General features: G+C 29.2%; 1 protein-coding gene across 1 annotated transcript; it reads left to right on the forward strand.

Annotated features, from left to right (window-relative positions):
- The first annotated feature begins 1,502 nt into the window (after positions 1-1,502).
- Positions 1,503-4,382, forward strand: LOC140973989 (uncharacterized). Its single transcript, XM_073437173.1, has 4 exons — positions 1,503-1,581; positions 1,717-2,311; positions 3,665-3,819; positions 3,902-4,382. The coding sequence occupies exons 2-4, from the start codon at positions 1,726-1,728 to the stop codon at positions 4,154-4,156; spliced, it is 996 nt and encodes a 331-aa protein (XP_073293274.1). The 5' UTR covers positions 1,503-1,581; positions 1,717-1,725; the 3' UTR covers positions 4,157-4,382.
- Positions 4,383-12,291: the final 7,909 nt, after the last annotated feature.

The raw sequence follows: 12,291 nt of genomic DNA on the forward strand, positions 1-12,291 counted from the left end.
GTAAGGCTGAACCAAGAACTACTTGCATTATATGAACCATCGGACCAAACCAGAATTCAAAAGTATGTTCCAGCATTGAGACATAAATAAAAAAAGTCCACACACAGAAATATGAATTCCCCATTGTAGGATCCATGCTAGCGAGTTTCATGTCGACTAATTTACATACCAAAAACATTTTTTTTGTAAGGCATGCGATATATGATCGACGTAAATATGATATTGTTTTTGAATCTTTTTGAAGGAAATATCAAAGATTCTCGAGAAAACGATACCCGAAATTAAATATACAGCCCTAAAGAATCAATCAATTCAAACTTTTATTTAATTCACCTATTTCGACCCTAATAACTACTACCATAACCATTGGGAAAGATTCGTCACTCAAAAAGCTTTCTTCGATGTTGTTTTTCTCCCAAGAGCAGGTTCTTACGAATTACTCTTCTGTCCGCCATTGAAAACACCACTTCCATACGCTTTTATTACAACTACTACCATAAATATATTGAAAACAATCTTTGCAACAGCCTCAATAATTTGATCTCTTTATTACAACTTTTAATTCCATACGCAATTTTACTTTCCCAATTTAACAAGAAAGGCAATGAAATTCCGACAAGCATGTGCATGTAGTTGTGGTAATATCTATAATTGATGGCTTTAACTTAAAGCTATCGATGTTGGACCTTTTTTAATGAGCAGATAACTTCGACACCAAGTACAGATGGATTCTATTCGGACACAATGAAGCCAACATGACCAACTAAATAATTCACAAAGGAAAAAATATTAAAGAAAGAGGAAAAGGGTACCAAAATTAATGAGTGGTAACCACCATATCTCTCTCTTTTTGTCAAAAAAAAAAAACAAGAATTTAATAGTAAGTAGATGGTTAGTTTTATATGACATTTTAACGTTTGATTTGGGATTATAAATTCCACTTTTTAATTAAATAAATGTCTTATTCAAGAATTCGTTAAGAAAAAGTTTACAACAAATTGTTTGTAACCAATAAATAATTTTATTATCACTTTATACTATAAAAAAATGACAAAAACTTGTGTGAAACGGTCTCACGGGTCGTATTTTGTGAGACGAATCTCTTATTTGAGTTATCCATGAAAAAGTATTATTTTTTATTGTGAACCATGAAAAAGTATTATTTTTTATGCTAAGATTATTACTTTTTATTGTGAATATCGGTAAGATTGACCCGTCTCACAGATAAAAATTCGTGAGACCGTCTCACAAGAGACATACTCTAAAAAAATTAATAAAAAATATATTTGATAGGAAACAAAGTATTGCAATAACACGAATAATAACTACAAGATGTCAAATTTTTAACTTATGATCGATATTGTCACTCAATTGTAACATTATGATCAATTTTATTAATATAATAGTTTTATAAAATTTTTTAAAAAAATATCAAGACGATTTTATAAGTCAAAAATTTCGATTTATTTTTTTTTTTTATTATTTATTATGAGCCCGTGGTCGCCCTCGCTTTCGTTGATCATCATTGACTTAAGCTCTAAGCATTTATCGTTTTTCTCTCTACAGTATCTGCTAAGAACGGTAAGCAAGCAACCCAATATCTCCCACGAAGCTTTGATAATTTGTTTTGCTTCTTTCAATCTGCTGAAAATAATGTGACAAATGTTTTTTTCGGAATTTACGACCCAATTTCTCTGGTCCTACGGCTTGGTGTAGAGTTGCAGAATGGGGAACTGCATCGGAGCTGAAAGAAAGTCCACGGCGGAGATTGCACCGTCGGAGTTGGTTAAGCCACCTCCGGTTATCAAACTCTACGGCCCACCGGACAGTTTCGCCACTTCCCACATCAGATTAGCTCTGCTCTACAAACCAGTCAAGCTACATTTCATCCCTTCGGAGACCCACCAAACCCCCGTCCTCATGTATCAGTCTGACATTGTTTCCGGATCCGTGGATGACATCCTTCGTTACCTCGACTCCAAATTCCCCGATCCCGAGGCTGCAGTAGTCACCTCTGCTGCTAATAGTAGTAGTAACATTTGGGGGTGGTGCGGTGAAGCGACGCCGGTGGTGGTGTGGGTGGTGGTCCTGCAGCACAGGAGCATCAACTGGCACTTGGAGAAAATGGTCAAGTGGGCCGAGGACATGATGGCGCGAGGGGGGAAGGCACGGGGAGATCCCTCCATGGGTAGCCCAAGAATGGAGCTGAAGAAGTTTGGGAAGAGCTACTCACAGCTGCAGCAGGTGATGCTCGAACACGCACAGATGGAGGAGACCGTGCTGTTTCAGATCCTTGAGTCCGCTGATCGAGGTGCTAACAGATTTGATTTGCTTTCTTTTCTTAGATTTTTCCAGCTTTAGTCTTTAAAGTGCCCCTTGATTAGAAATAAGAAACCATATCTTGTTTCATTTTGTTCGTTATTCATTGTTGAAGAGTATTGTAGGTATAAAGTTAATATTTTTGGACTTGTCATTAATTATTTTCAACGGAAGGAGATGTTATAGTATTTCAATTTTTGTGTACTATGCAGGGGAATATTTATTTTCTTCCATAATGAGACGGATTTGGCATTGCCTATTACTGGATTGTATTTGTGTTAGGTCATAAGTTTTAGAGAGGAGACCTGAACTTAGAAGCCTAGCTTGTTAGGTGGGAGATCCTCCCAAATTTATGTTATTCACTCGAGAATGTGATGCAAGTCAATATGGCATCGGAGCACTTTTGAGAAGTCAATGCCGGAGTTCATTTGTTCTCGATTGCTTTCATTCATCTTTTGATATTCGACATCATAGCATTATAACGCCGCAGATAAAATGAATACATTCCAAATTACCAGCAATTACCTGGTGTAACTATTTTTCTCAGATTGTCCTCGTTGGGTTGATTCACGATTAAAGCACCAATGTTTGGCCAAAAGTATAAGAGGGAAGCTCAAAAAACTAGCCTACCAGGTTGAAGTCTCAGTCTTATTAGCAACTTCATAACTTGGATGCTATGTAACAACAAATTTTTATTGTTTTATTGAACCTGGAATCCATATTTAGAGTGATCGATCAAGGGAGGGAAGAACTGGGTCAAGTTGTGACATAATGTTTCTGCATATGTAGTGCATAAATGATTCAGACTTCAACTTCAAGGGTGAAACAAGGATAAGTTTTCAGACATGTGGTATCATCGTCCTATAAAACTAGAAGTAGTAAGAGAGCTAGGGATCATGAGTCGTGCTATGACATTATAAGCACCCGGTTAATTTTTAAGGATTTTGGTTTCGATTTGATTTCAACATTTAATGTACGGGCAGGAATAATAATATAAATGTAATTCTGCATGGAGATGAAAGCTCATGTAATCCTAGCCATCAGTCACACAGGATATGAAAGAACTGAAGGTGTCAACTTTACAACTCAACCCTGCTCCATCTCAGCTGTTAAAGAAAGCAACACCACTACCTTACGTTAATTTAGCATGGGTTTTGATCTCGATTTCGATCAAACAAATTTGTGGTGCTGCTTGATTAATTAACTTTTCAAATGAAAGATGATTGCTTTCTTCTTTATGCACACTTGCACAAACGCACATTGTGCTTCAAACTCTGTGAACTGGTCATGTAACTGCAGCAATTATATGACTAGCTATTGATAATTTAGCTCGTAAAATATGCAGGATTGTGCAAGGCTGCAAATGAAGAACATGCAAGAGACTTACCTATTATGAATGGGATCAAAGAAGAGATAAAGACCATAGGAGTTATGAATGTAGGGAGCCCTGACTACCTAGAGGTCCTATCCAACCTTTTATTGCGGCTCAAAAGACTGAAGGCAAGTTTTTCGAGTCCCATTCACTGGCCACAGGGGAAAAAAAAAAGATGGGTGATTTTCTAAATATCTTTGTGCCTCACAGGAAAATTGCAAGCAACACTTCGAAGAAGAAGAGAGAGAGCTAATGCCATTGATGGAGGCCACAGAGCTTAACAAATCACAGCAAGAGAAAGTATTGCAGCAATCTTTGGATGTAATGCGTGAGACACACTCTAACCTGTTCCGGTTTTTTATGGAAGGGCTGCGACCAAATGATGCCATGCAGTACTTTGATATGATCAAGAGATACTGCGATAAAGTTCGGGTATCTCTCATGCTGCACATGATGATCGATTAGAAACATTAACCTATCTAATAATGTGATTGTTTTGGTGTTTTTCTTATTTTGATTTACGGTTTGTGATAGTCTAGACGACGATTTCTCTCGTTCAGAACCCGAAAGATCAGACAAACAGAAATTTGAGTGGCCATGTTTGTTGTAAATTGGAATGTGTTGCTGCTGGGCAGTGTAGAAAACAATGTCAAATTACACAGGTTTTAAGAGCATTTCCGTTTCTTGATTTTAGTTATTTTGCTCGACATGTAATGCACATCTTTTCTTGTTCGACAAAATGCCTACTATATATCCTCTTCTTGTCTGGACATTATATTTAATAATTTATGTAAATTAAATATATTATTTTGAACTCTATTTATTTTATATAAATATACACTAAATATTAAAATTAATTTATACTCATTTTGTTTTTTTATTAAAAATGCTTTTTTGAAAATATGGCACCGAATAATTTGATTAAAAAAATTATTAATAATATTTTCTTTTAAAATAATAGTATTTCNAAATTATTAATAATATTTTCTTTTAAAATAATAGTATTTCAATTGTCGCATTTTTTTGTTTAAGTTATTTTGACTAATTTAATTTTCATTTTAATGATGCGGAAATTAATGTTTATTTTAGTTACGGTAAAATATAAGAAAATATGAGACAAAAAATTAACGAAGCACCGTTTGATTTGAAAATTTGGAATTAAAACAAAATTTAACAATGATTAGTTCATAAATTTGGCAAATACTTTTTGTTTGAACTAATAGTTAATTCTGAAAAGAAATTTAAATTGCATATTTAATATTATCTGCTCAACCTTTTGGTCTAATTATGATACATGAAATTCAAAACAGATTAAAAAATAAAATAAGTCGAAAATGGGCAAACTTCTCACCAAACATGAACACATTGCACACTAACTGAAATTTTGGTTCAAAACATTTGATTAATGTCTATTGTGAATGTACCTAACAAATTTGTAACGAGTGATTTGTTGCTTGGAATCATCAGCATGCATGGATTTGGCGATGTCATGGCAGTAAGAATATTCAAGCATTTTGGTATGACTCCGGCCGGATATCTTGCTTGAAGAGAGGTCCAAAGACTTGGATTCTTTGTAGATTGCACTAGGTATTAATGTCCCACAGGTTGGTATGTTGCCAGTTAGCCTGTTTTCTCCAAGTTTCCACCAGAGAAACTATTGTTTCTCAAATTCAACAAAGATAGAACATGTAAACGAACTTGGTATTTCTCCAAAGAATAGATTGTTGGCCTTAAAGTTGAGCAGTCAAACAGTTCCCGATCAGGTTCAAGCTTGCTAAGCTGCTCATATTTCCAAAGGATTTGGGAATGTCATGTTCAAGTCCATTGAAAGAGAGATCGAGGTGTACAAGGGACATTTGGTTGTCAAAAGCATTTGGCATTGGATCGGTTATAGCGTTGAACGAGAGAGATCGTTGTATTTTCAGAAATAATTGTCGTGTTCCATAAACACCATCCTCCTGACAAATTCATTTTAAGGAGATAGAGTGGAACTCCAATCTGTTTGTGTCATGTTCCATAACTTATCGCGAAATCTGCTACAACATCAACCCAAAATTTTCGGAATTGCATTATCTTTAGACCCAACAGTTTTTAAATTTTGTGAAAGTCAAATCACAAATAATAATCGTCTACAAATTCCGGTCCTCCTCCGTCACGCTGATGGAAGTCAGTATTCTATGTTTATTGTATGCCTTCACGGGGCCACAAATAGTGGTAGAGTACTTGACTTGAATTGGTGATGACATTAAATGAAACAATGTAAGAGTAACATTTTTTTAAATTTAGGAAATCCGTAATATTATGGAAATTAATTTTTTTTTGTTTTATAAATTATTATATTCTAAGTTCAGTCCATCAAAATTTGTTCATCAAACACTAATTTGGAATTTTCGACTATTTTTTTATGATGCGGCAATCTGATATTGTTATCTTCAGTGTAGACTGGATAAATTCCGAGCTAACGTAATATCATGTCAATCACGCTAACCAGGTAAACCGTACTGTGCAAGCATGCGCTACATGCTCGTCCGAGAAGGTATTGGTATGAGAAATTGAACTCATGACTATTGATCAAACGTTCACCTACTCAACCAGGTCAAATATTTTTTTGGCGAATTATTAATTTCCAAAAAAAAAAATTATTCAATTTAATTTTATTTCTCCATACACCTCCACCTAAACTTCTGAAAATTCTTTATACAAAAACCAAACAAATTATTCCTCGAACTTTTTTATTTCACCTAAATAAATGTACCTCACACAATTTGGAGCAAAAACTTTACCAAGAAATAAATTAATATATCTATACTATGTTATTTGTTTATATTCTTTTTTTATGCTTAAATGTTAAATTTTCATATGTTTCATATGTGAATATGATGATTAAATCAAAACTTTCGAAACAAATTATGTGTAATATATATTACAACAAATGATTGATTAATTTATATATGTTACAACAAATGATTGATTAATTTATGTAACGTTAGACACATTAATTATATATTACAACAAATGATTGATTAATTTATTTAATTTTTGCACAATAACAATAATAATAAATTAATGACAACGATACCTCGTAATTATTATTTTAATTGAAAACCCATTCACCCCCTTTTCATATCAAAAACCAAAAATGTGATTAAAAAAAAAAATCAAAAATGTTAAAAAAATAAAAATTTGAAAATGCCCTTAATCAACATGATTTAATTGACTGAATAAACACACTAGTTAATTTAATTTTGTTCTGTTGTATAATAAGATGAATGAAAAATATTTGCATAATTATTTGTACAAATTAGATGAATTTAGTTATACTAGAAATAATGCACGCGCGTTGCACGTGGGAAACATATGTTGAAGTAATTAGAATTTGAAATAAATTAATTATCTCAACAAAAGATAATGATAATAGTATTGTAAATTTTGACAATTCGTGTTAATTACTAAAATTTTGACAAAAGATTTGAACTACTAAAATTTTTCTCATATCTTTTTTATCATATTGTTTTCTTTTGTTAATTGTCATATTCTGTCAATAATGCATATATTTTATTATAATATTCAATTATTACAATCTTTTTTGACAATCAATGATATGCAATTTTTTATTTACAATGTTGTTTGATTATTATTCTCTTTCATGTAAATTGACAACAATTTCTACTGGATGCTTTTACTTTCCTAGTCACCTTTAATTTATTAGACAGTTATGCTTGATAACATATAAACTACACATTATTATTAGGGGTGAGCAAAATTTCGATTAAACCGAATTAATCGACCGAACCGAGTCAATTCGGAAATTCGGTTCGGTTATTTCGAAAATTCGGTTTTCAAATTAAAAAAAATTCGGTTATATCGGTTAATTCGGTTCGGTTACAGTTTTCAAAATTTTGAAATCGGTTAACCAAATTAACCGATATAATAAATATTATTATTTATCAATTTTAATATATTTTTTAATTTTTAATTTTAAAATCAACCCTAATTCTAAAGAAAAATTTGTGATGTATATGATTTTATGTTTTTATTCATTTGTGTAGATTGTAGTGTTCAAAAAAATTACATATATAATAAAAGTTAAATCACAAATTTTTTTTTAAAAATAATCGGTTAATTCGGTCACCAACCGAATTAACCGATTTTAATTTGGTTTGATTTTCATCGTTTATGAAAATTAATTCGATCGATTCGGTTATTGCTAAATATTTCGGTTCGATCCAGTTATGACTAATTCGGTTCGGTCGGTAACAGAACCCACCGAATGCTCACCCCTAATTATTATAACAATCTATCATCAATGAAAAGTACTGATGGATTGATTTAAAAAAATATTGATTAAATGTTGTCATTTATTTGCAATTTATAATAATAATATTTTTGATAATAAATCACCTTTTTACCGACTCTTATGACACTTATTTTAATATTTCATATTAACTCATAAGTATAATTAACATAATCAAATTACTAATGTCATATTGGTATTACCTCCAGAAAAATTAATATATTTAATTTTTTTAATTGTTTAAATATCTTAACAGGAACATTTATGTACCCTTATCTTGATAAAAATTCATTGCATTTATAAAATTTGAACGGTAAATATAACATTATAGTATACATTTAATTTGAAAACTGAATTCATTGTATAACAAACACTTCTTCTATTTATTTGTGTAACCCAAAAGAGTTAATATTTTTTCTCTTTTATCTTCTCCAACTCACTGTAAAAAGTTATAAAAAAATATTTATATCTAGAAAAATATTTTTATTTATTGTTTTTCTTGTCTATATATTTTGTTATATGTGAACATATATTCTACTTCATTGTCTTAATTGTCATATATCTTTACTATATAATTTGTGTACATTGAAGATGAATAAGTTCATTTTGTAGTTTTTTATTACCTGGACTTAGGTTGATATATTAATATGTGATATACATAGATATAAGAATTTTTAAATTCAATTTATTCACAATGATTTTTCATAACAAAAGCCAACTCAAAATAATAAAATTTAGGATTCATAATTATTTTAAATATGATATAAAAATAATATGTTGAAATTTTTTTTGACATTTTAGTTGCAAAATACAGTGATAAATGCATGTAGGTGCACTATTTCATTGTGGCAATTATAACTTTATTTAAATATCTTATTTCTCACTCAAGGATCAAAATTTGTTTATTTCTTATTTTGATTATCGACAAATCCAATATTTCATTTAAATATTTTTGTTAATAATATTTACATGAGTTTTATTGTATATTTATCCAATTTGAAAGGGATAAATTATAATTCAATATATAATAATATTTGAAAATTGTAGAATGCTTCTAAATTTAAAAATCGAGTAACATGTAAGGGATCAATTCAAAACTAAAAGTTGATGCAACATGTTTCTTCTAGCTTTACAATCGAATAATATAGGATCGAGCGTTTGTCGTTTTACCAAAAGCTATAACTGATGGTAACTATGCAAGTCAAATCTTTAAATCATACAACAGCTCAAGCGTCTACCCACAGTGGACAATTATTGTACCAAACAATCTATCTCTTAATAATTGCACCAATTGCAATCAATGAAAATCAAAGTCGCGATCTTAGCTCTGATACCAATTGTAAGCTCAAGCGTTTACTGTTTTATCAAAACCTATAGATTATGGTAACAGTACAAATCAAATATTTTAAATAGTACAACAGCTCAAGCACTACATTTCAATTACTCTACCCAACATGATCAATTATTGTACCAAACAATAAGTTTATGCAAATAACATTTTACTATATCATATAAATTTATAAGACATTTGAGTAGAGAAAAAAAATTATTTTTCATTTATTTGAAAATTTTTATTTTAAAATAAAAGAAAAATCAGAAAAGTTGACAAAATCTCGAAACCCAAATTGAAAGTTGAATTAATACATTCATATTCATCATTAAATTTTACTATTTAATTTTAATAGATTTAACATGTTTATCTACTAAAAATATTGAAAGAATTGTTTATACAATTTAATAAAAAAGTCAAAGTACATCATTTCTAATTCCGAATAACGATCACATTATTATTACGTTACAATGATAAATAAAATATTATTTTTAGTTTATCATCGTAGTCTTTTTCTCAATAAACACATTTTCGAATGTAGGATGTTAAATTTAATATTGACATCAGATAATTATTATATTAATTCTAACATTCTTTTTTTATTCTTCTCAATACATTACCTTTTCTATCTTCAAATATATTAATCTATATTTATTATTGTATACAAAGTATAATAATTATTTGGTTAATTGATCACATTTAATATTAGATGTTTAGAAAAAATTATAATATATCTTTAAAGATCAATAGATGATGAAATTAAATTTGAAATCAAGAGAAAAATTAAGAAAATATAGAACACTACAGTGCATAAACTTTCGCTTTGTACAGTGACAAAAAATAAGGTGAGACCAAGTGAGATACTTATATATATGAGTATCATTCAACTTAGCCCATTATAATATTTTTATTAATACTTTGTCTTTCGTTTTTACTTCACTAACTTTGCAGTGTGACTCATTCAAGCATTAACTTTTTTATTTTTTAGTACATAGTGACCTCCACTCTCATCGACTTCAATCTTTAGAGGTCGGTATTAGTAGTTTATAAGTAATAGACAATTATTTGATTTTTATTTTCTGTCTTTTGATTAATTGTGTAATTTTTTATGTTCTACCTAATTCATTTTTAGAATTTTTATTGAAATGATTAGAAGTGTTGCATGCACACAATATAAAATTAATATATTTTAAAATGTTAATATTGAAGTGTCGAATAAATGTATTAAATCATTATTTAAGAACTTTTAGAAAAACAATATATATCATAATTCAGATTTAAAGATTAACATACAAATAAAGAATTGCGATGAATATCTTATAAAATAAATGATGTTAGCCCAAAAAGATTAAATATGATTATTGAATGAATTTTTCTTAATTAATTAGAAAATTTTCAGCAAATGCGCTGAATTAATTAGAATGTTTTCAATATAGTATGTCGATAAATGTTTTTCTATATGAGTTAGTGATTGAGTCTTTATGAACATTTTAAAAAAATGAGTTTTTAGTTATAGTAACGGTGTTTTATAATTTAAAATATTAAATGAAACAAATTATCAAGATAAAAAATTAATTAAGAAATTCAAGAATATGTGATTACTCAATTAGTTTAATTAACACGCTCTTTAGTTTGATGATTTAATAGGTGTTAAATCTACAATCACTGAGTTTGACAAGAATTCTTGTTGAATAAAATACAATTATAATTATAATAAATTACTTGATTGTATATGTAATAAAATTTTGTATATTTCATATATGTTTGATTTATTTCATTTATAAGGGTGAAATTTTATATATTATGATATAAGATTTGTTATACATCTTAACATCGATAAATTCACTAAAAAATTATATATTAATTTTCGCTACCATATAATTCTGATTTCACCCCAAACTTTTTTGTATTCGTTTGTTTGAATTTATTATTCCTCATTTTACCAAGACCCATAATATGTCAAACATGAAAGTGAATATTAATTTAAAGATATGATAATATTTATATATTGTAATAAACATATTTACCCTTCACGATACTGATAAAACTAACTTAAAAATAATATGTTGACGAACATATTGTCAGGAATCCAAAAATACAACTCAAATGTCAACTTTGACACTCAATTTTGATTGACTGGCAAAATGTCTCAACAACCCACAATTTTTGGACAAGATAGTAACATCACAATTTTGAAATTAAACTGATATTTTCTATTTTATATCAAGAATTCATGATTAAAAATCGATAATATTAGATATATAGATATTTAATATAAACTCGTGCGAGCTCATTTACGCTCACCTTTAAATGAGTCGACAAAATTTCAACCCGACTCACTTAAACTGTTTGGCGGTGCAGGCCAAACCGACAGACCCAACCCAAATTGACGGCTCAAATCACAACGATCTTTTACCGTATTTTATTTAAATAATTTATAAATATAAACCACAAAAAAATTTCGGTTGCAAAAAACTTTAATTTAAACACATAAATTCTAGCAAACTCTCACATGAGGACATGAAAAAAATTAATAAGACATCAAAGAAAATTCACAATTCGATAATGAGTTATTATTTCTAAACTTTAATTAATTTATATATATAATAGATTTAATCTACATAATGAAAAGATAAATAAAAAATCTAAATAGTTGGATTAAAAATAATATATTATAATGTGGGTTAGCATAAAAAAACCAAATACTAATTTACATAATGAAAAGATATCATTGGGTAAAAATAACATATTATAATGTGGGTAGACATAAAAAATTAAATATTAATAATCACACATATTTAAAATATGAAAAAAGAGAAAGAAAAAACACATTTAAAGTAAACAATTAATGTAAAGTAAGCAATTAATAAGGAGATATTGGGAAATTCACATATAAAGTCACATCTTTATATGTACTAGAAATAATGCACATGCGTTGCACGTGGGAAACATATGTTGAAGTAATTAGAATTTGAA

The sequence above is a fragment of the Primulina huaijiensis genome, chromosome 3 (assembly GCF_012295235.1).
Source record: "Primulina huaijiensis isolate GDHJ02 chromosome 3, ASM1229523v2, whole genome shotgun sequence".
In the NCBI taxonomy this organism is placed as follows: Eukaryota; Viridiplantae; Streptophyta; class Magnoliopsida; order Lamiales; family Gesneriaceae; genus Primulina; species Primulina huaijiensis.